General features: G+C 37.7%; 1 protein-coding gene across 1 annotated transcript in view; it reads left to right on the plus strand.

Moving 5' to 3' along the window:
* MND1 (meiotic nuclear divisions 1) overlaps nt 1–25,405 on the plus strand; it is a 66,416-nt gene that overhangs the window by 25,872 nt on the left and 15,139 nt on the right. Inside the window, exons 6-7 of the mRNA XM_045798630.2 lie at nt 17,421–17,495; nt 20,104–20,218. Coding sequence (XP_045654586.2) covers nt 17,421–17,495; nt 20,104–20,218 — 190 coding nt within the window. The remainder of the gene's footprint in view (nt 1–17,420; nt 17,496–20,103; nt 20,219–25,405) is intronic.

Below are 25,405 nucleotides of genomic sequence, written 5' to 3' on the forward strand. Positions count from 1 at the left end.
AGCTTTTGCACGCTTCATAGCACTGGACTCCCAACACCTGCATGAGGAGGCATTAACTCTACCTCCGTGAGAAGACTGAGGCACCAAGGGGGTGAATAACTTGCCCACGGTGATAGTATTAGTAAATGGTAAAGCAAGATTTGAATCCAGGCATTCTGACCCCACATCCCTCGCACATAACCACAGATAAAGAAAACTTCAATGTAAATATGTTCAGTGGATAGTTGGTGACCAGTCTGGAAAGAAGATGGAAGTTGTTGTTGTATAGTAATGGGCAAATAAGGTTGGAAATTGGATTGAGGCCCATATTACAGGGTATCTTACTGGTTGGATTTTATTATGTACACCAAGCAGGGGAAGTTGAAGATTTTTCTGCCAGAATATTTTTATTTATTTATTTTGCTGATCTAATTGCTTTTAAAAATTAGATTATAAGCTTAGAAAATAGTGTTGTTACATTGTGGTATTAAGCAAAACTTCCCGCCCCCGCCCCCCGTATAGATGAGTAAGACATTATTAATGTTGCTGAGAATAATGTAATGTGTAGTAATTTATTTCTGCATGATTGAAATAAATATTTGGATTGGGTTAGAAGAAATAGTTGATAAACTAGTCTCTCTAAATAGCTGTCACATGGATGCATTCCTGAACATTTTCACGTAAATCACTAACTTTCTTGGGCAAGAAAAGCTCACGTGGAGCTGAGAGTGGTGGTGCATGTTTAAGGGTGCTGGTTCTTCTGAAATAGAAGCAAATATGTTATACTGTTTGGTGGTAGTAGAAGCAGCACTTTTGGTTCCACAGAAAATAGAAATAACCAGGTCTTTTTTTTTTTTTTTTTTAAGATTTTATTTATTTGACAGAGAGAGAGAGACAGCCAGCGAGAGAGGGAACACAAGCAGGGGGAGTGGGAGAGGAAGAGGCAGGCTCCCAGCGGAGCAGGGAGCCCGATGCGGGATTTGATCCCAGGACCCTGGGATCCTGAGCTGAAGGCAGAGGCTTAATGACTAAGCCACTCAGGCGCCCCAGAAATAACCAGATCTTTTTCTCCTAAGTCTTTGTTGTGAATTTGTTGTGAATTTTTATGTAGCTTAAAAATTAATTCCATTGTGGGAACTCCTCAGTGAAATGGCATTTCTCTGTATCCTGAAGAATGTATAGAACTTTTTAAAGGTCAAGAGATGATTTTTTTCTTCTTGATAACTGTTTTGGGAGTTTTGGCTAAAACTTGCTGGTTTTTCCCAGTGCAATAGTGATTTTAGTCAGTGTGTCTGTGTAGGTGTATGTGTGAGGAGAGAGAAAGTGTATATGTGTGTGTCAGTGTGTGTGTGTCCATGGTCTTTCTAACTATCTTTTGTAAAGAAAAGCAAGACAAAGCACATTAGGATAAGCTATTCTTTCCATCATCTTCTGGTTCTCCTTTTCTTTGTTTTGAATAGCTTGGCCTTAGAAATGAAGGAGCGATCTCAACCTCGAGGGAAGGGCTTCCTTCATTTTACCTTAGCTTCTATTGATGGATGTGGGATGGCGTCCTAGAACATGTACGTGACTACGTAAGAGAAATGTTATAATTACTGTGCGTGACAAGCTAGTCATAGTGTCACCTGGCAGTCTTGGAAATAACTGACCACTACTGATTTGAAACGCACAGTTTTTAGTCTTTTCCCAAAAGGAATACCATTTCCTTTTTTTTTTTTTAAGATTTTATTTATTTATTTGAGAGAGAGAGACAGAGACAGAGGTAGAGAGAATACAAGCAGAGGGAGAGGGAGAAGCAGACCCCCTGCTGAGCAGGGAGCCCGGCGCGGGGCTCTATCCCAGGACCCTGGGATCGTGACCTGAGCTGAAGGCAGACTCTTAACCAACTGAGCCACCCAGGTGCCCCAGGAATACCATTTCCAATATGCTTTTATTTTGTATTCACACCCCTGTCTATCCTTCTAGTACTCCCCGTTCTGACTTGGATATTTCTTTTCTTCCCTGCCAGAGCACCCTGAGTGTAACTCCAATCTACCCCCCTGTGCTGCAGCTGTTAGGTGACTCAACCCTATCATTAGTCAGCCTGTATCCTCAGGACTGGGCATAGTTCTTGGCAAATGACAGGTATTTGACAAGTGAGTGAGAATTAAAGGAAACAAAGGGTATGAAGTTAGTTCTAATGAAACCATGCACTGATTCAGAGAATTTCATTAGTGCTGCAGCAAGTCTTTGTAGCAGTTTTTAACTGATTTTTAAAAATTTAATTAAGGGGTCAGAATTATGGAAATCATACCTTTTAAAAGAAATTATTTTGCTCTGTTAAGGTCTTCCATAGTTCTTTATCTAAATTCTGATTTGCAACCCATTTATGACTAGTGGAAGGTAGTCTAGGGGACACATTTTCTAGGACTAGGTTTGTGTTAAACATTACATTTTGAAATCCACGCTAAGCTGGATTTCAGACACAGTGTATTGATTTGGGAGACACTAATAGATTCTCTATGATAATTTAAAGATTTTTTAAAACTGGTTTTTAGAAATGAGTATATAGAATTATTTATTGCCAAAACTGAGTAAATAAAGAGTAGATCCACTAATGGGCCATGTGGACAACTTTGAAATGTTTTTAAATAAAAATAAGCATTATTTCTATTGAAGTTCATTCAGTTCAGTAAATGTTTAGTGAATGCTTGCTGTGGCCGGTGTTGGAACTGGTGACAGAGACATAATGATAAATTAGGTCCTTCCTGTCCCCAGGACCTCACAGTCTAGTGAGGAGACACACCTATCCACAAATCATTGCAGGATGGTGTGATGTGCGTTCTACCGGAGAAGATGGTAGTAGAAAAGGAGCTGAAAGTTAATTCTGCTAAGGACAGCCTTTCGGTTAAGGAAGGAGACATTTAAGTTGGTTCTGAAAAGAATTATGGGAGCTTAGGAGAGTGTTGAGGGTGCAGGGCATAGTGGATAACAGAGACCAGTATGTTAAGGCAGTGACTTAAAAGAGAAGACTCCAGACCCAGAGTCTTTAGATTCAAATCCAACTTCTTCCATTTACTAGAAACCTCTTTTGCCTCTCTTTTCTCATATGTACAATGTTCCTAAAGTTTCCTACTTCACAGGGTAGTTGTGACATATAATAAATGGGTTATATATAACTGCTTACAATAATGACTGATACATAGAAATGTGGTTTTTTTTATTTTAATGTAAACTCTATGCCCAACATGGGGCTCACGACCTGAGATGAAGAGTCACATGCACTACAGACCCAGCTGGCCAGGTGCCCCAATATATAGTAATGCTTTAGCTTTTGTTATTTTATGCAAAAACCAGGTGTGTATAGAACTGTATAATGTGTGATAGAACCTTTTTTGGACGGGAAGATTTTATTTATTTATTTTTTTAGGTAATCTCCACCCAACATGGGGCTCGAACTTACAACCCTGAGATGAAGAGTCACATGCTCTACCAGCTGAGCCAGCCAGGCACCTCACGTATTAGGTGTTGTTCTTTATTGCTCCATTTCGTGTAAGGGATCCATGAACAATAGCTGGATTGGTAGGCAGATGCTGATAATAAAGGACTCTTTCTCTTGAAGGATTTTGAGTAGGGAGATGAGGTAATCACAGCCTTATTTTATTTTATTTTAAAGATTTTATGTATTTGAAAGAGCATAAACTGGGGGGAGGGGCCGAGGGAGAGGGACAAGCAGACTCCCTGCTGAGCAGGGAGCCCCGACTCCGACTCCAGGCTGGATCCCGGGACCCTGAAACCATGACCTGTGCTGAAGGCAGCCTCTTAACCAGCTAAGCCACCCAGGTGCCCCTCAGAGCCTTATTTTAGAAAGATGGTTCTGTGGGCAGTACAGAAGATAAGTAGGAGTGCCCACTGTAAAATTGTTCAGTTAAGAGACGATGAAGTCCTGAAATAAGACACTGGCTCTAGGCTTGAGGAGAATAGAGTGGGAAGACGTTTAGGAGTGGAATCTACAGTCTTGAGCAGTGCACACCTTGAGTCTGTGAAGTTCAGATTTTTTAAAAATAGTAATTTTTATCTAAATGTAGATTTTCCCCTTTGTTGCTTGTCTTTGTGTGTGGATGGAGAATACATGCTGTCTGTCTATATTCTCCGAAAGTCAGGTTCAGGTAGCCTAAATGATGACGATGATTATGTTTTTGAGTGAAAAGATACCCAAGACCCTTACATAGCCAATATAAATGCTCAGGTTACAAACTCACATGGGCAGAAATGAAACCTAATTTCAAATTTGAGCCTATTCCACCTGGTAGTAAAAAAGGAAGTCACCTGAGGGATTTCTCAGTAAGCCCAATAAACTGAGGTAAATTCAGCCAGTTTGAATTCTTCCCTCCCCAGTGGCCCACTTTCTCTTTGGGGTGAGCATCTCTACTCTGGCTCACATAGGAACGGTTTTGGAAGAAGCGTCTGGTCCTTGGCATTCATCCAGGCCGGCGTCTCCTGAAGGAACGAGTGTTCCCCCTTAGTCCTCTGCCTTGCAGCGGCACCTCCTGCTCGGGTTAGTGCACCCTTTCCCTTTCTCGAACATGGGAACCCTCACTCCCAGCTAGGTGTCCCGGACCGCTGTGGTTCTGTAAGAATGAGAAGCTCCAGGCCCACTGTGCTCCCAATAACACAGGCAGGAGAGCTTCTTCGAACCTCCTGTTGCCTGATAGTGTGGACAACAGCTGTAGGTAGGTCAGGGTTATCAGAAATCCCCACCAGTGCCTAACTCGTGCTTCCACGCTTTCTTCCTCCTCTCCTACTTTTCACTGATCATTTGGGAGGACAGAGCAGGACTGGTCTTAGAGTTTTCTGACTTAGACCTAGATTTTGAATTTTGAAAAAACAAAAAGAAAAAAACACCTCTCCTGGTTCCCCTTTGCTATTATTGAAGCTTGTTAATGCTCTGTTAGAGCATTTATCACGGTTGTCGTGTTTACACGTCTCTCACATTAAGTATGCGGCTCAAACCGAGAGACTTTATCTTCAGCTTTCTCTCCCCAAAACCTAACACTAAGCCTAATAGAAAGTAGGCATTTAACCAATCGAACAAATAAATGAACACATGATACAACAGGTCAACTTCTAAACCATGTTCTTACTAGCTTTAAAGTTTTCTAAGATGTTTGATAAAGATTACTTGTGTCTGCAAGTAATTGAATATCTGACTAATAGTGGCTTAAATGGAAGTTTCTTTTTCTCACATACAGTCCAGAGGTAGGTGTCTCTTAGTCTGGATCAGTGATGCAGTGGTCTCAGGGTCGGCATCTTCGTGAGCCTCTTGGCCTTTCCATCACAGTCATGAGATGGCCGCCACAGCTCCTTTTGTGAAGGACGGTAAATTGCTGGAATGGCTGTCTCCCTTAGCAGGAAAACAAAAGCTTTCCCAGAAGCTCTCCAGTAGACTTTTGCTCAATTTTTATAGGTCGAAGCAGTGTCACAGTGCCACTTCGAGCTCTAGAGGAAACTGGGAGTGGACCTGGGTAAGGGAGGAAGGAGGTTGGAGGTGGATTAGATAAGTCAGTAAGCCAAAAGGGCTGGCCGAAGGCATGGTAATAGAAATAGGACATCATTTTATGGAAGTATAAAGTTCTATAACTGTAGCACAATTGATCAGATAACAAAGTGTTTACTGATAATGTAGTCCATTCTCTATGAATACCTGAGTTATACAGAAAACACTCTGCTTTATCTTTGATTTTCTTTCCCTCCTTAGGCTGCAGTAGTGATGCTGGGCTGTAGTGTTATAATCAACAAATAACATTTGTATTTTGATTTTTCCTTGAAATATGGTAATACTTGACCATTTTCTTGTATAATCTTTTTTTTTTTTTTGCTAGTTTTGCTGCACAAATACATTTTCACTAGTGTATGTTTATACTTCTATAAATATTATCTGCCTGGGATTTTTCTACTTTTTTGAATGCCAGGGGTTCTAATTTATTTAAATAATTTTAATTTCTGCTGCATTGAAAGGTTCTTTTTTTTTTTCCTTAAGATTTTATTTACTTATTTGAGAGAGAGAGAGTGAGAGAAAGAGAGCGCAAGCAGGGGAGGGGCAGAGGGAGAGGGAGAAGCAGGCTCTTCTTGAGCCTAATGTATTAATTAATTACACTTTATCATAGGTATCTATGTATAGGGAAAAACAGTATATGCAGGGGCCTAGGACCATATCCCCTGCAGATAAGTGGGGGGACTACTCTATTACCATTTACTGCTGTTTTCTTCTCTTCACTCCCATGCCCTTCAAGACTGATTCCAAAGGATGTTTTCTCCTCCATACTTATTCCCTTAGATTGCATTTTTAGTCTGTATAACTAATATCTGAGTAAGATCTGTAGCTCTAAAAGAAACTTCATATTCTTTCCAGACTTCTGTTTTTAACTGAACATGTGTAAGAATGCAGAAAACAGAGATCATCCTGGGGTCTGTCACTTCCACAATTCTGCTTCCTTCACATTGGAAGATTAACTTCGGTTCTTTTTATCTTTTACGTAATCCATCACCACTTATTGTCAGTTACCTTTAGTTAGTTTAGCGTTTCTTGTACTTGCCCTATTTTCACTCCTGGAATTATCTTAGTCTGGTGTTTTCCAAACTATTATCAAGGCCCTGTTTTAGATTCATGACTATTATTTCATTCCCATTCCTTTTTTTTTTTTTTCATTATTTCAACCAGAGATCTAAGTCACACCAATAAGAGCTCTACAAAATTGACGTGAAATAACTCGTGCTAACGTATTTAGTTGATAGAAATCTAGGCTTTAAAATAGTACTTCCCTCTTCCTAATTGTAAGGAAGAGTTTGCATATTCTTTTCACTGAAGTCTCATTTTGGAAGAACTACCATTCATGGGACTTTAGCCTACTTAGCCTTTATCTTAAGTAAATATATGTTTTCTGTGAAGATTTTTGAAACAGGGAAAAATAACTCAAACCCAGGCAAACTAGGGATCCCTAGTCTGGTCCCCAACATTCTGTCCTCAGTCCCTCTCCCTTCTTGCTCTGCGCCTTCTTTTTGGGAAATCTCATCTACTCCCACGACTGCCATTGCCACCCACACACCTTTGATTCCCCAGTCTTTAGCTCCTGCCTGTCCCTCTGCACTGAGCTCCACACTTGTCTGTTCAGCTACCGACTAGACCTCTCTCCTTGGATGGCAGACAGGCAAAGCACAGTCTGAGTGTTTACAGCTCAGTTCATTACCAAACCTGCTTCTGTGTCTTCTACATTCTGGAACTACTATCCACTTAGTCACCCAAACCAGGTAGTTATCTTGGGGTTTTTTTCTTCCTTTCCTCCATATCCAGCTCATTCTAAACCTCAGTTGATTCTACACACCAGTATCTCTCAAATGCCTCCTTCTGTCTCCCGCTCTACTGCCACTGTTTTGGCTTAGATTCTCATTATCTCTGGCCCAGAGTTTTGAATTATTGTCTTTACCAGTCTCCCTGTCTCCAGTCTTCACTTTCTCCTATCTGCTGTAGTAGTTATCTTTAATGTCCTTTGGATGTTTTCCCAATCCTGAATAATAAAGTCCAAATTCCTCAGCTTGGCTTTAAAGCCTCTGTAATCTAGCTCCCGCCACTAGCCACTCTAATAACCTGCTGTTACCCCTTCGCTAGCCTTGCAGATCAGTTATGCCAAATTGTTTACAGCTTCCTAAGTGCTACTCATTTTATATCTTTGTGTTTTTCCATGCTGTGCTTGGCTGGCTCTTTTTACTAGTGCAACTAACAAACTCCAACCTGGCTGTTAACCAGAGACATCTGTCCATTAAGACCCACCTCAAGAATCTTTTCTGAGTTTTTATCCCCTCCTTCTCAACAGTTTAGAACTTCCTTGTGCTTTGACCATCTTGTATATATTTCTTTTATAGAGTGAAGTCTTTATATGACTTATTTCCACGGCAGACGTTCTTTGAGGGCAGAGATATCTTAATCATGTTTTTCCCCAGTGTGGAATGCAATTACTCAGACATGTAGAGACAGAATAAATGTTGTTGAGTGCATGCACAAATCAATACAGCTCTGTCTAGTTTCAGTCCCAGCTATTGTGTTCTTGGTCTAGGAGCCTTCCTCCTTGGCCTATAGTTTTTCTTTGTCTTCCCTACAACATATAGCAGTAAAGATGATTTCCACTAAGTAGTCGTGATTATAGTAATCTCATTTGAGAGGGGGGATTCAGCCTCAGAAGTATCATATATGAATGATTAAGCATAAATTTTAAGCTCCATACTTTCTTTTTACCACCACTTTGCCTGAATTATAGTTTGCTGGACACTAGCTCAGCATTACCCAAAGTAATTCTGTGGAATGGATATATAATAGGTGTTAGTTAAAAGGAAAGTTCTATAATCGAAGGTATTGGGGGATCCTGGATTAATAAAGATAAACTAGCTTATTTGAGTTTTCAGATCCTGTAATATGGGGGTACATACGTTGTGGATCTTACTTGACCCATTTTCTTTCTTTTTTTTTTTTTTTTAAGATTATTTATTTATTTGAGAGAGAGCACGAGCAGGGGGAGAGGCAGAGGGAGAGGGAAAAGCAGACTCCCTGCCAAGTGGGGAGCCTGACATGGGGTTCAATTCCAGGACCCTCAGATCACAGTCTGACCTGAAGTTATGCTTAACCAACTGAGCCACCAAGGCGCCCCTTACTCGACCCATTTTCATGAGAGATTAATGTTCCATGGAACACACTTTGGGAAATGCTGCCCAATGTTATGGGTTTTTTATAAACATGAATCAGGATATTTTCAGCCACAAATAACAGAGAAATAGATCCAAATTGGGTTAAATAATAGGGGTTCTTATATAAGAAGTTTAGAGGTGGACTGTGTCAGGATTGGTTAATCTAACCACAGATTGATGACTGGCTTCTCTGCCATTTTTTGGCTTTCCCTTTTTAGATGCAGGTAGCTACTGCAGCTACTATGTCTTCCATGATGGTATTCAAAGCTGGAAGAAAGAAAGATGTATTTGCTTCTTGTACATCTCTTTTTTTCCAGGAAGAAAATCCGAGAATGCCCCCTTTCCCAACTAGGCTTTTCTTTATGTCTCATTGGCCAGCTTTGAGTTACATGCTCACGCTGGAAGGCTAAGCCATCATAATTCATCCTCTGGGACTGGCAGGGGACCCGTTTCCTAGAATTTAAACTAATAATTACAATGGGTAATATTACAGCTGTGAAACTTGCATGACTTTATACTCAGAATTCAGAGGTTTTTTTTTTTTATAGGATTTAACGATTTCAGAGATTTTTATATTTGTTTGTTTGTATTTTCTTTTGTAGTAGTTAGCTTTGAACTAGGCTTTTTAAACTTTTCTTCAGAAATTATTTTCCTTGGGGGCGCCTGGGTGGCACAGCAGTTAAGCGTCTGCCTTCTGCTCAGGGCGTGATCCCAGCGTTATGGGATCGAGCCCCACATCAGGCTCTTCCGCTATGAGCCTGCTTCTTCCTCTCCCACTCCCCCTGCTTGTGTTCCCTCTCTCGCTGGCTGTCTCTATCTCTGTCGAATGAATAAATAAAATCTTTAAAAAAAAAAAAATTATTTTCCTTTGCTATTGGAGCTGGTTGCCAGATGTCTGAGAAGCCTGACTCTAGAGCTATAGAATTCCCTGTACTCTTATATGCTTCATGTGAGTTACAGGTTTGCTACCTCCATTCTTCATTCATAACTATCTTCTCTCCCCAAATCAGCCAACTTGGAGATTTACTCAAGAAAACTGAGCCTGCAATTTTAACGTCATGCCACCAGGTGGTGGCAGTGTCAAGTTAAAGAAAAAAAAAAAAATATATATATAGTCATATTCCTGGGATAGCCCTAATTTCAGTTAGTTTGGCCTGTTTTACCCTAAAAAAATCAATATTTTATACATTTTAATGTTTCAATATTTTTAATGTCTGTGGCTGTTTTATGTGTTCAGAAGTTTCACAAAAATAGCCCTGTTAGTTGGGTGTTTTTTGTTTGTTTAAAGTATGGTTCTTATTTGACCAAAGGGTATGGTTCAAACTTCCAGGCCTATATTTCATCAGATTCAAATATCGGGCTTTGTTCAGTCTTCCTAGTATTTATATTTATTTGTAAGTAAATTTCCTATACTATAACTCTTTGAAAAATAAGTTTAGATTAGATGCAAAACAAACTCAACTTTAAATTTTGTTAATAACATTTTTTTTGAAGATTTTATTTTTTTATTTATTTATTTGAGAGATAGAGGGCAAAAGCGGGGGGGGGGTCAGTGGGAGAGAATCTCAAGCAGACTCCACACTGAGCACAGAACCTGACATGGGGCTCTATCCAAGGACCCTGAGATCATGACCTGAGCTGAAACCAAGAATTGAACACTGAACCGACTGAGCCACCCAGGCACCTCTAATTATTATATTTTTAAAAGCTATATCTATCTCACCTTTCAATAATTTCTAACACTTGAACTTGCTGCAGATCTTATTCTGGTTGACTGTTCTCGACTCTTGAGTTAGTTTACCATCTGAATGTGTTGGGTTGCTCTCTTTGTTAAAGCTATTTTAGCTATGGAAGAGCAGGCTTTAGGTTGCCTTTTTTATCCTTTGAAATCCAAGTTCTGGTGAATCTTTCTACTGTAAGAGGCAGAAATAGAAAAAGAAGAATGGTTTTTATTTTCTTAAAAAGATAAAAGCCTAGGGGCGCCTGGGTGGCTCATCAGTTAAGCGGCTGCCTTCGGCTCAGGTCATGATCCCGGGGTCCTGGAATCGAGCCCCTCATTGGGCTCCCTGCTCAGTGGGAAGCCTGCTTCTCCCTCTTACGCTCCCCTTGCTTGTGTTCCCTCTCTCACTGTCTCTCTCTATCAAATAAATAAATAAATAAAATCTTAAAAAAAAAAAAGTCTTTATGAGCAGGTCCTCTAATCACTGACTTTCTCAACACTATTCTATCTTTTGACTTGTTCTTTGGCTTTATAAAGTTAACGTGGCATTTAATATAACATGGCCTAAATAGAAATTTAAAGCTTTAAATTTAAAGTGTATTTAAGTTAAATCGAACTTTGAGCTTAAACTCTTTAAATGATGCTTCTTAGCAAGTAATTTGTTGTATTTTAGAGTGGTGGCTTCTAATGAAACTAAATTACTTGAAGAAACTGAGTAAGTTATTGGATCAAAACATTCTAAGTAACATTTCAGCAACATTTTTATTAACAGTTTCAGTAGTGGACAAGCTTAATTCTTTTAAGTATTCAGAAATGGTAAGAGTAAAATGTGGGCATACCATTTCCCAGTGCTCTTGAAAGACAGTACGAAAATAACCAATTTCTTATGTAAAAATAATTTTGCTGATTTTACCATCTATGTAGATCTATATCTATTGGTTGATTCTGTCCATTATTACGTAAAAGCATGGAATTGGCCAACAATCCTGGAGTGTATATGGGTGAGCCATATTCAAAAGAGAGAGCAAGAGGCCACTGGAGCTATGTTCAGTTCCACCCAGAGAGTGCTGAAACCTAACCTAAAGTCTGTGTGGAATGAACCTCTGAAAAAGCAGACTGGAAGAGAGTGAAGGGCAAGCTGGAGAAGGGAGACGTGAGCGGTAGGCTGTTGTGTAGCCCTCAGAGGAATAGAATGTATCTTCTGCATCGTGGGGATTATAATTAGGGGGACACAACAGAGAAGCCTACAAAGAACCCAGGAGTGTGGCTGTGCAAGAGTTAAGCTTAAACATCTGCCAGGCCCAGAGAACACTGAGGCATCTTAGCAACAGTACCTAGTGTATGCTATTTTCTATCCCCTTTACCTGTTTTCTCTCCCCTTCTCCAGGCCTTGGTAGGGGTGGGGCACTGCAGAAACTGCAGTCAGTGGAATGGAGGGAGAACAGAAACTCTAGTCTGGAAAAGAGAAGGGGACATTGTGCCTCTTCTAGCAAAAGACCCACTGGGAGCCAGCTGTGGCTGGAAAGGGAAATCTTACCTTTAAATCAAGATTTAAAGTATTCATTGTTTTATTAGATATTTTAATTTCTGAATTGAGGCTTTGCTTGACAACTTAAAATAACTGTATTTAGTAGGAGTCATCAAGGAACTCATGACTCCCACCTCTTCAAGGGGCAGAGTAGTACTTACCTCATTGAGCTGTTTTTAAAATAGCAGCTGGGGGCAGGAACTAAGTTGCTTTTATGATTTTACCCCATGAGTACAGTGCAAAATATGTATAGGTTATTTTTTAAATACCCCATGAGTACAGTGTAAAATATGTGTAGGTTTTTTTTTTTTTAAGATTTTATTTATTTATTTGACAGAGATAGAGACAGCCAGTGAGAGAGGGAACACAAGCAGGGGGAGTGGGAGAGGAAGAAGCAGGCTCATAGCGGAGGAGCCTGATATGGGGCTTGATCCCAGAACACTGGGATCACGCCCTGAGCCGAAGGCAGACGCTTAACCGCTGTGCCACCCAGGCGCCCCTGTATAGGTTATTTTTTAAATAATAATACAAATCTCATCTTTATACCTAATTCTAAGTCTCCCCTTGATTAAAAAAAAAAATTTCACCTATTGAAGAAACAATTATGTCATTCCAGATAATTTTAAGCTTGCCCTTCCAAGTGGATTTTGGGTCTCTTCTCAAGCAGATGAGTTTCTTAATAGAGATTCCATATCAAGGAGATATTCTTGCCATGAGTCTGACAGACATAATAATTCCTATTTATTTTCACTGTTCATTGGGGTCCTCTTACAAGGAAGAGCAGATGTTGGTAGACAGTAACCTCTGCTGCCTAGCCCTCAATCTCTGAGTTTGTCATATTAGAACCCAGTTCTCATATCGGAAGAATCTAATCCTCCATAACTTTGTATCTAACTTGTTTCACTTCGCCAGTTGGATTTTGTATGTCTTTGGCTTTCAAAATATTGGAGTGACTTTTAATATCATACTCTGTGTAATACTATACTAATAAATATATGTCATTACACGTTTGTCCCAACCACAGAATGTACAACACAAAGAGTGAACCTTAATGTAAATAAACTATGGACTTTGGGTGATAATGATGTGTCTATGTAGGTTCAATGGACCACTCGGGGGGGGGGGTTGAAAATGGAGGGTTTCATTTGAAAATGAAAATGAATCTGGTACTTGTGTCTCTGGGGACAGGGTTACTTGGAAACTCTCTGTGCCTTCCATCCAATTTTGCTGTGAATCTAAAAGTGCTCTGAAACAAATCTATTACAAAAAATTAGGGGTACCGGATGGCTCATTTGGTTAAGCATCCGACTCTTGATTTCGGCTCAGGTCATGATCTCAGGGTCGTGGGATTGAGCCGCGCATGGGGGTCCATGCTCAGTGGCAAGTTTGATTAAGATTCTCTCTCTCCCTCCCCCTGCTTGTGCTCACACGCTTTCTCTCTAAAATAAATCTTTTTAAAAAAATTAAGTAGGGGTGCCTGGGTGGCTCAGTCGATTAAGCATCTGACTTTGGCAGGGGTCATGATCTCGGGGTTCCGGGATGGAACCCTGCCTTGGGCTTCACACTCAGCGGGGGTTCTGCTTGTCTCTCTGTTCCTCCCACCCCGTGCGTGCGTGCACTCTTGCTCTCTCAAATAAATAAATAAAATCTTTTAAAAAATTAAGTAGACCTATGTATATATGTTGACACGGAAATTTCACTAAAAATAGCAAGTTACAGAACATAACAAAGGATAAACCTATATGTGTCTGAAATACTCTTTATATTGACCCATATCTGAAAATAAAGCAAAGAAATGGGACAGAAGGATGCTCACTAGACTTTACAGGGGTCACCTGTGGAGAGGGGATTCTGGGGATGGTGCAGAAGTGGGGAGCAAAAAGTCTCTTTGTTTAAATTCTTCTACATTGTTTGAGTCTTTTAAAATAAAAATGTACTCATTTCTTGAGAATACATTCAAATATTGCTTATAATGGGAAAAGAATCTTTTAAATAATAGTGACATATGCTTATTATATAGAAAGTTTAAAAGTATGTTTCACAATACAGAAGTAATCATTTTTTAAATTTTGTGCATTTTCTTGCAGACTCTCAAATGTATCGACAGTTTTTTTCCAGCTTTTTAAAAACTCTATTCTGTATTTCACAGTGTCATTAAAAATTCTTCCAAAACATTTCCTTTGGCTACATAATTGTGGCACATTCATACCATGAAATATTGATTTAACATTTCTCTATTTTTAAGGCAATTACATGGCTCCCATCTTTATATATAAACGTCTTCACACTGTTCGTAGTTTCCTTATGACTAATGCCTGAATGAAATATCGCCTTAAAAAGTGAATTTTAAAGTTGTAGATACTCTAACAAAATTTTTAAAAATATATAAAATATTAAAATAAATGATACTGCTTTTTTTTTTTAAGGAGCAACAAGAGACATAGAACTCATTTTTCCATAACATACTGTGTGTGAATTTTGAAGAAGCAGTAGACTCATCTGGTTTCTCTTGCTGTTACCTCTTTTCCGCATTCCCTGTTGCCAGACATTCTTTCCCACCTATGAAAACTTCTGTATTCCTTCCCTAATGCTTTGACATTTTTTTATTTCTTAAAAGGAGCAAATCAGAATTCCAATGCAGCCAGCTTGAATCAGTCTTTCTGTTCTTCTTATGAATAGGCCGTTCCTCCAGGCAGTGAATTAGCCCTTTAGAAAACATTGGCATTATGTTTCTCAACCCTGAGTGTCTGTATAGGTGGTCTGGAATGCATTAAAGAGAGGCATTGTGTCAGATCCTCAAATCTAAAGATGAAATCCTCTTCTTACTAATTATAAGTCGTTTTTGTTGTTGTTGCTATTGTTTGTTCTGAATCACTGGGTTTTAAAAAATGATTTCGTGAAAGTTGGAAATGGATTTGGTATAGTATGTAGTTGGTTCTTGTTTTATTTATGGAAATGTATATAGAGTGTTCTTCAAAGGAATTTTATGGTGAATACCTTTCTGGAATATAGAGTATCACTCATTTTTCTATTTTTGTCAATGTGGACTTTTGTATTTCTTTTAGTGACAAAATTATGAAGATATTTTGTTTGCTTCTAGTTCATTTTTGCTGATGAACTAGATAATATTCTCCCACATAGTAACATCTTGTGTTTTGTAGTTAGTGAGGTTTGTTAACAAAACCGGTTTTTGTTAAGATCAGTAGTTCTCAGAAGTATGGTGCCCCCAAACCAGAAGTGTCAGTATCACCCATCACCCGGGAGCATGTTAGAAATGCAGATTATTAGGTTCCACTCCAGACCTATTCAGAAACCGGGAGGTGTAGTCCAGCAACCTGCGTTTTAATAAGCCCTTCAGGTGATTCTGATATATGCTAAAGTTTGAGGACTGGTTTAGATAATATCTATACGGTGGCTAAAAATCTCAGCTCTTATTACTTGAAAGCCTGGGTTTAGTTTAATTCCAGGGTATGTATTAAGAACTATAGCAGTATTGCTTCTAAGAGATATGTAGATGAAAAGCTGTTAGCAAGGGCTGCCTTACAAGAGTTGGTTTCATTGTTTTCTTCAGTAGTTGAAATGTTAAGAACAGAACACCAAGAATCCTTCACTATGGAGCTGAACCAAGTTGCTTCAGTACTTAAGATAATTAGCAGAAGCTTCTCATTTGATCACATCATTTAAGTTGTGCCTTCCTCCATTAGCAACATACTTAAAATGACAAGTCATGAAATCACATTTAAAACAGATATATTCAGAGTTAAGGAATTCCTGAATTAGCTCTCTTTCAAGTGCTTTTAAGTTATAAATAATTACAAGCAGACATACAGTACTTGGAAGACACTTCATTAATATAATTAAGATATATATCCATTAATTATTTGCTTATTTTTGTATAATTATTAACTATTTTTATAACATCTACCTATCTGGTTGTTTTAAGGACATTTTTAATTCAAATATGTTATGCTAATAGATATATGTATTTTTTCACTGGAAGAGTATTCCTGAATTTAAATGTCACATGCATTTATTAATTATTTCAGGTGAGTCCTGAAGGGTGGAATATTAACTTTTTAAACATGGTGTTATTTTATAAATGGGAACCCTTGTTTTAAAGAACCAGATCTCCTTGTTAAATTTAGGACTTTAAAGCTTTATTTTAGCTCCTAAATGTATAGCAGATTTTTTTTTTTTTTTTTTTTTAACTTACGAAGATAATTCCTCTCAGAAGAGGTATACCTGGTTTGGTGGTGGTGTCTTCTTGGCATCACAGATGGATCTTGTTCATGCTATGGATTAGAATCAGTGACTAGAGAACCATTAGGAAAGTTGACAATGTTTCCTTTATGCATATCGAGAAATGGAAGATTTCCTAAAACCAGGGTAAAGCGACTAACATTTTGAAGATACCATTTGTGATTTTTAATCTGTGACACATAATAAGTATTATTTACCCTCTACATGTAACTAGGTCATATTGTGAAAGGTCAGCATCTTATAATCAGCTTAAAGAAATCATTCATCCAATTATTAATTATTTTCTAAATGTTTATAACTCAAGAGTGAGAGAGGAGTAAAATATATTTTAAGGAGGCTCTTACCCAATCATATGAGTCTGAAATTTCTAACAAAAGATGTGATGGAGAATTTAATATTGGGAATATCCTGTGATTATTTATTTAGTCATGGGCCCAGGTGTGATTAATAAAATTAAGCAGGGGAAGCCATGTTTTAAAATTAACCAGTCCTTTTTGGCGTGGGCTCAACCATATGCTAATGGATATTCTATATTTATGGTCTCTTTATGCTGGTATTATTTGATCCATTTCCACGTACAACTTGACTACTTTCTAAGCTTAAGGGTACATACTTGAACTGATCACTTTTAAAGTAGGTAAAACATGCATAAAATCAGCAACAGGCTCATAGATTTTTTTCTTCTTTAAGAATTTAGTGTATCAAGTATGTAATTCCTTATAACGTACCTGATTTAAGACTAATAGGTGATGCATTCTTTTTTGACTATGTTAGTGAAACAGGCCATAACACTCCAGGTCTCTAAGAAACAGTCTGGAGCGTTTTCAAAAGACTGTAGGCAGAAGTGAAATGAAATTTGAAGAAAGAATTTATATAAAACATTTTTTTGAATTTTCAAATTCAATTTTTAACTAAATAATATACCTCAAGTTATTTGGCTTGGAATTGGGGGACCTGATAAAGATTTGAAAGCATATTATTCACTTTTCTGATTGGATAAGAGGAAATATTTTTGAACTTTTTTTTTTTTTTCATTCTGCCTAATGGATTCATGGTACTTGGTTTTCTTCAAATTAGAGAAGTTAGTTTCCATTGTAGTCTTTGACTTGTTACACTGACTTGGGCTAAAAACAAATCTCATATTGACTTCTTGACTCATAAACTTCATGTTAAACAAGTTTATCTTAAAAAGCCATTTTATTTGTTTTAATTTTCCAGTTATCTGAGGGAAACCAAAAGCACGCAAGTCTACAGAAAAGCATTGAGAAAGCTAAAATTGGCCGACATGAAACGGTACGTTTATCTGTAGATTCTTTAATAATGTCAATTCTAAATAGAAAAGTAAGAACTTAGAGCTTCCTGTGAGGATTGTACTATTCCTACCAGAAGAGAGGTGAATACAGCAAAGGACATGAACATAGGACCTGGTCGGATTCACTAATTGTAAATCTGGGTTTATCTTTTATTATTATATTGTATTATTATATTATATATGGCAGCACAGCATAGAAGCATAAACCCCGGAGCCAGACAGCCTGGGTTTGAAAGTCTCCTGAATTCTCTGTTCTCAGTTTTCCCAGCTGTAAAATAGGAGATAAAATCTACCTCATTAGGTTATTTTGTGGGTTAAACTAGCTAATATTTGCAAAGCGCTCAGAAGAGTACCTGGCACAAGGTAAGCCCTTTATAAATGTTTATGTAAAATTTTAAGAGTCATGTTTTTTAAGTCTTGGCACAGAACAAATTGAAAACAGTAACATATTATCCTTGGGGCTTTGTAATATTTCTAAATTATTTAAATGAATATTGACATTATTTTATTTTAAAAAATATAATGTTCTGAAGTATTAGGGGTTTTTAAAAATCACTTTATTTTCTAGTTTCATCATTATCTCAAGTATGGATTTATGACTTGGAAAAATATTGACGATCAACATGCACCACTAAGCATTCCATCTAGGCCTCTATTTGTACCACTTAATTGTGAAAGAGACTCAAAAACAGTCACATTATAACAAAGAATACACCACAGGCTTACAGTGGCTTTTCAAAATTATTTCGCATACCTTCTTTTATGTGAATAGTCAGCAGTCACAGATAGGAATTGGAGAATGGTAATTTTTGAAGAATATTTAAGGGAAGGGAAGTTCTGAGCAAAACTTGAAGCTGTTATATTTCTTTAATGGACAGTAGCAATTACCATTTCTTTATTTGATCCTTTTTTTCTTCCTCAGCATTGGCAATAAATTGTAGGTACACCTTCAACTAATATCCATGCCCAAAAGTTGTCTGCTGAGTGTTACCCAGTCCTCTGGATCCATTGCACCTGGGAAAAATCCTTGTGGGTGCTGCAGCTCTCAGAGGAATATAGTAGCTTAGAAAGGCTCCTGAGAAAGATGAACTCTTGTGTTCGTCCTGAGCACACCAATCAGGATTTTTCAGAAGCACCTAGCCCCCATTTACTTGGCATTCTTCATGGTGTTGCTGCCGCTGCTGATGCTGATGAAGAAGAAGAAATAGCTAACACACATAATCTCCTTGCTATGAGCCAGGCAGGTGCGATCCCAATGCGGTTTATATTCATTGAATCCTGCCAACAGTGCAAGGAGGTAGCCACTACTACTATCTCCATTTTTAATTCGAGTCACTAAAGGCACAAAAAATAAAAGTAATGTGGCAAAGATCTCAGTGCTAGTAGCAGTCTGAGATGTCTCCCAGTTCAGGGTGTCTGGAGGGTTATCATTGCCTTCACACAGATTCTTCACCATTTTGCTGCTTTTCTCATTTTTCATGGTGGAGCATGTATAATTTGGGTGTGGTTGGCAAATAATAACCACCTTATATTGTAGTTATTTTTAAATTTCTTCTGAGCTGTGCTAATACAGTATACACTGTAATCATGTGTGGCTGTTTACATTTAAATTAAAAATAAGTGCAATTAAATTCAGTTTTTCAGTAACAATAGCCATGTATCGTATACTCAGGAGGTCCGTTTGGCCAATGTTTCCTGCATCAGAGAGCACACATCTGGAACATTTCTATCATTGTAGAGTTCTGTTGGACTAAGCCACTCAGCCCATGCTGCTCTGCCTATGCATTCCCTTGTACAAATGCTAGCAAAGGAGCCTTTCTTCACTTTGGAACAAAAGAGAACAGTTAAAGGCAAAAGTAAAAAAATACAAGTACCAAAATATAAGTTAGCAAGGAACCTTAAATAAATCCCATTGAGGCAGCTTGAACTCTATTTGGCTTTGCTTCAGGATTATCCTGAAAGTCTGTACCATAACTGTTCACACATATGAATTGAGAACTATGGCACTGTGACTTCCTGTTAGTGAGAACTATGGCTAGAAATTTCAAATGGTGTTTATTGGATCCTGTTGTTTTAAAAGCTTTATTCTGGTTTACCTTTAAAAGAAAGTGATAGGAGGCCACAAGCAATAATTTGTTCTTTCTGATATCTTTAAATATTTTTAAAGGCTAATCATCCTTAAAGGTTGAAAAATTGTCTATCACACTTTTAAAGAAAATTGTATAATGATGATGTTGCCATAAAATATTATATATTGACAGAATCTTATGAAACTACCCAAGAGGCAGTATCTTTTCCTAACATTTGATAATCAGTGACCTTTCATCTGTTTATGATGTGGTCCATTCTACATATTAATTCCCATTCAACTAGTCAAAAATATATGAAAGATGCCTGAGATTTCAGAGAAAAATGAGAGTTGAGTTTGTTCTTATACTGTGAATATAGATATGTGTATATATAATGCTGTCCAAAGCCTAGTGCACATTAGTTATGAGAAATAAGATGAAAATGTTTATAAAACGTATAACCTTACAACATACGGCATTTTGCTTGTCTTAATTGTACATAAAACTGTTTTGAATGCAGGAAGAGCGAACCATGCTAGCAAAAGAGCTTTCTTCACTTCGAGACCAAAGGGAACAGCTGAAGGCAGAAGTAGAAAAATACAAAGAATGTGACCCACAAGTTGTGGAAGAAATACGTAAGTTTATATCACACCTGAAGGTTTTTTAATTTTTTAAAGAAATTTTAGAGGGAGGTGGAGAGAGAGAGAGAGTGAGGAGAGGAGCAGAGAGAGAGAGAGAATCTCAAGCAGGCTCCATGCCCAGTGTGGAGCCGGTCACAGGGCTCGATCTCACAACCCTCAGATCGTGACCTGAGCTGAAACCAAGAGCCAGATGCCAAACTGACTGAACCACCCAGGCACTGTCCCTTTTTTTTTTTAATTAAAAAAAATTTTTTTTTAATTTTCTATATTTATTTATTTTGAGAGAGAGGGTATGCAAGGGGAGGAGCAAAGAGAGAGACTCTCAAGCAAACTCAAACCTTGAAAGTTTTCAACTTTGTCAATAAAAGAGACTTTATACCTCTAGTTACCTGGTAACCATTCTCCACGTATATGAGAAAATCAAGCCATTAATAGTATTAATATTGCATTAATATTTCCATTAAAGAGTCTTAAAGCATTGAAAAGTGATAACTTTGAAATTATAAGCATTTTAAGAGGAAGGAAGGTAGATAGGGTAGAAGGATAAAGACATAAAATATAAGCTTAGGAAACTGAGGAGTCAGAGAAGGAGTTAAGTTGCCCCCGAGTACATCGACTCAAGAATGAAATCCACCATTATCTTTTAGGAAAGATAATACCAAAAATAAGATTTTACAAGTTACAGAAAATCAGTCTGTACATTGACTTGCCTTTTGAATATACCAGTGATGTTTTCCTCTACTTTAAAACCAATCTCCAAAACTTTATTTTGAAAAATTTTTATTTATTTATGTAAAGATAGAAATTTGAATATTTAAGGAAGTGAAAGAGAATATTATAAGGACACTGCATATAATTGCTTAGGAAAATACATATAACTTACTTCACATTTTCCTGTCTTAGCCTGTCTTTTTATTTAGGGAACTTTACTGAGTGAAACATTTATTAAAAAAAACTAATAATATGTGATTGAAGGCTTTGAGAGAAATTGAAAATATTTGGTACTTTAAAATTAGCTTGAGAATAATTTGATTACAATTAAGTTGTCCCTGATGGTAGTCCTTGCAATTAAAAAATATTTAAGCAGTTCAGTTCGTGTAATCTAAAGTTAAACTTAATTTTAGAGACAGGTCCCCGCTTTGCACAGCTCCAGGAGGCATTAATCACGTACATGGAGTCCACAGTCCAGATGATGGTATGTATTGGCCCTGGTCCAGCCAATTACCCAGGGTGATTTTCAAAGAGAGATGGAAGCAGAAGAGCCTCTCTGCCCCGAGCCAATCATTTTCTGTAAATCAAGTATTTAGAGAGACATGTTAGCTCTTTCATGCTGCCCACAGATTAATTCATTTATCATCATCCTGCAGAATAAAGTGCTAACCAAATCTGCTACAAAATTCACCGCTTTAATCAGTCTTGAAGTTTTAACTAATATCAAATGACCCTCCGTGAACGCAAGCACCTCAAAGCAGCAAGAGGCAGGATAGGCGGTTACTATGAGAAAGCTAGGCCTGCTCATGAATCATCTGTAAAAGGAAATGCATACTGCCTGTTAAAGAGGACAGCAAATGTGTGTTTTGTCTAGAGCAGCTTCTCGTGAAAGAAAACTTTGAGAACAGTTTTCTTCCCCAGATTACTGCCTTTAGGTAATTTCGTTTTAGGATCAGCATGGCTGTGCCCTCTAGTAGTTCATCATGAAAATTCTGCTTTCACAGTTATCAAATCCGATCCTTCATATATTACTCTTACTTGGTTCTGCCTTCCTTCCTGATTTCAGTTGTGTGTAGTTAGGGGACTTTTTCCTTGATGATACCAATTCTTTGCTCACCCAACTTCATTCTCTTTTCTTTCAAGGTCTTGCAACTCGTAGCCATACCCAGTCAAGGCTTCTGCTTTTCTACTTTGTGGTCCCCATTATATTGCCATTGCTTATGCCCTGGGCACATGACCCTGACTGACATCACCTCTACTTGTGACCTCCTATTTTTACAGTCCTTTTCATAATTTTGATTACTTCTGTCCACTCAGGAATCACTAAAACTTACTTCGTCTTACGAAACTACTCTGACCTATACTGATGGTGAGCCTAAGCCAGTGGGTCATATGGAGGCACAGAAGACCCACAAGGGTAGAGAATTGTGCCAGACTGATTCATGAAGAGGGAAAACTTTTATTTCAGCCATGTGATTTCAGATGTTGCCATTCTTGTATTTCTGAATCAAGGAACAATTTTAGCAGTTGCCTCACCTCTTGGAAAGGTGATGAAACTTGATGGAAGAAGTTTCAGGGTATATAAAGGATGATGAATTTTCTGGAGAGTAGCATAGGATAGTTGAGGAGGAAGTTCCAACTGTAATTTATACTGGTTGCCTGACCTCTGTTCTCCATCTTAACCCTCATGGTTGGCAATTTATTTCTCAACCTAAGGAGAACATGCCAATGTGTATGAGTATTTTGCAGGCTATGAGGTCGAAGTCAATGAGAAGAAAATGTTTTCTGGATAACAGTGAGTTTAGAAACTTTATCATTCTTCATCAACATCAGATCCAGGTTATCTTTTTATATTTAATTATGTAGTCACCTAAAATGGATCTGTATTTTGGATCCTGTAGAGTTTCGTAATGATAAATTCATGTGTATTAATTTTTGACATTTTTACATTATGCATATCTGATCTTTATAGGCGAATGAGAGAATAAGGGTCCTTACTTCCTGGCCTTGTATTATTTTTATTTCATTCCATTAAGAATATTATCTATTTTAATAAAATACATTAATTATAGAGAATTACAACTTACTTAATAGACAACAGTCATGTAGGATAATTCCGTTATTCCCTAAATATATTTTAGATGTGAAGGTAGGATATTTTTTCCTGTGGAAAGCTACCAAATGATAATCAGAAGAAAAAAAAATCTTATCAAAGCCTGTATACCTGTAAAAAGAATTTTAGACTAACTTCAGTTCATACTTTTATAGAGAAATGTCTAATTCCACTGGTTTAAAATTCAGAACAGCTGGGGCACCTGGTTGGCTCAGTCGTTAAGCGTCTGCCTTTGGCTCAGGGCGTGATCCCAGCGTTCTGGGATCGAGCCCCACATCAGGCTCTTCCTCTGGGAGCCTGCTTCTTCCTCTCCCACTCCCCTTGCTTGTGTTCCCTCTCTCTCTGGCTGTCTCTATCTCTGTCAAATAAATAAATAAAATCTTTAAAAAATAAAAAAATAAAATAAAATTCAGAACAACCAACAAATAAAATTTTATTCAAATGTGACACTTCTACTTCCAGGCAAGATAGAGTAGTAACAGACGGGATTTATCCTCCCACCTGAAAAACAACACATAAAATATACAAAATAGGTTTTTAAGATACATGATATCAGACAATAAAGGACAATGACTCTTAGAGAAAGGAAACAAAGTAAGTCTTAAAATTGTGTTGGCTTATTTTATTGCATTTCTAGGCTGTGGCAGAAGGAAGGAGAACCTAGGCAGAGCCCTGCAAATGGAACTGGGAATCAGGGAGACCAGTGTGGCTAGAGTTCACAGGACAGCATACTAGAGAGGAGAAATTACACAGAAAGAGATCCCTGGGTATCTACAGAGGGTTCCCCTCAAGTTTTCAGTGAATGCAGGTGAAATAACTACCCAAAGCTAGGGAAAGAGCAATTTCAGAGAATTAGAGGGAATAAGTGCCTGGCACTCACACAGAACCAAGAGGAATGCCTATTCTCACCAGGCAGATTGGAAAAATCTGTAATTCACAAAGCATTAGGTGGAGCACTCAAGAACATCTTGCCTCAGTTAGCAAGCACTAATTGGCCCTAGACTGAGCTTTGTTCTCCATCCGTCTAACAGACCATAACAGCCACGTCTTGAAAACATCAAACGATTGCAAAGTAACTGAAGTATATCCCAGAACAAAGCTGAAGAATATTTCTAGGAATACAAACATAGCCAGTACCCAACAAAATAAAATTCATAATGTCCAGCATATAATGAAAGATTACCAGGCATGCCAAGAAATAGGAAAACATGTTCCTTAATGAAAAAAAATAATCCTTCAACTAAAACTGACCCAGAACTGACACAGATAGTAGAATTTGAAGACAACGACATTAAAACTATTATAAACATAGGAGCACCTGGGTGGCTCAGTCAGTTGGGTATCTGAATCTTGATTTTGGCTCAGGTTGTGATCTCATGGGTTGTGAGATGGAGCCCTGTATCAAGGCTCTGTGCTCAGTCGGGAGTCTGCTTGGGGATTCTCTCCCTCTGCTCTTCCTTGCTCTGCCCTCTTGCATTCTGTCTCTCTCTAAAATAGATGAATAAGTCTTTAAAAAAAATGTATGTTCAGAAAGTTAGGTAGAAACATGGAAGATATAAAAAAGATTCATGTTAAACTTCTGGAGTTGAACACTACAATGTCTGAAATGAAAAATACACTGGATAGGATTAATAGCAGATTAAATTTTGCAGGAGAAAGAATTAGTGTATTTGAAGACATAGCAGTAGAAACTATCCAAAATGAAACTAGAGAGGAATAATAAATTTTTTAAATGAAAATAGCATCCATGACATGTAGGACAACTTCAAGTGACCTAATATATTTGTAATCAAAGTCCCAAAATGAGTGTATGCTGGGGGTGGGGTGAGTGTGTGAGTGTGCATGTGTCCAGGCCTGGAAAATATCTGAAGAAATAACTATCAGAAGAAATAAAGGCTATTTTTTTTAATTTGATGTAAATTATAAATCCACAGGTTCAAGAAATTTAAATATGTAAGTAGTAAATGGTAGTGATCTCCTTATTACTAAATCTGGAGAATTTCTTTAGATTTTAACCTCTATTTCCCCAAATGAGATTATTTCCTTTTCCCAGAGAGATTATTGTTTTTAAAACATGCTTTTTGATAATAAAGGGTTTCATAGGATTTTGCTATCTTGTTATTACAAAACAGATTATACTGGATTAAAGGATTATGAGTTTCACAAACTGATTTTAATAAGATTTGGTTCTTAATAGTGTGGCTGTAACACCCATGTTACAACAATCAGGCTAATCTCTAAGTCTGTTATGGTTTATTTTGAAGCAGTTTTTCTGATGATAAGAGCTGTAACCTTTATATTCATGTAGACATATTTATGTATAATCTTTTACTTATTTCTCAATAATTCTTGCAGGA

This window comes from Ursus americanus, chromosome 13 (genome assembly GCF_024610735.1).
Source record: "Ursus americanus isolate L20-20 chromosome 13, mUrsAme1.1.p, whole genome shotgun sequence".
Taxonomy (NCBI): Eukaryota; Metazoa; Chordata; class Mammalia; order Carnivora; family Ursidae; genus Ursus; species Ursus americanus.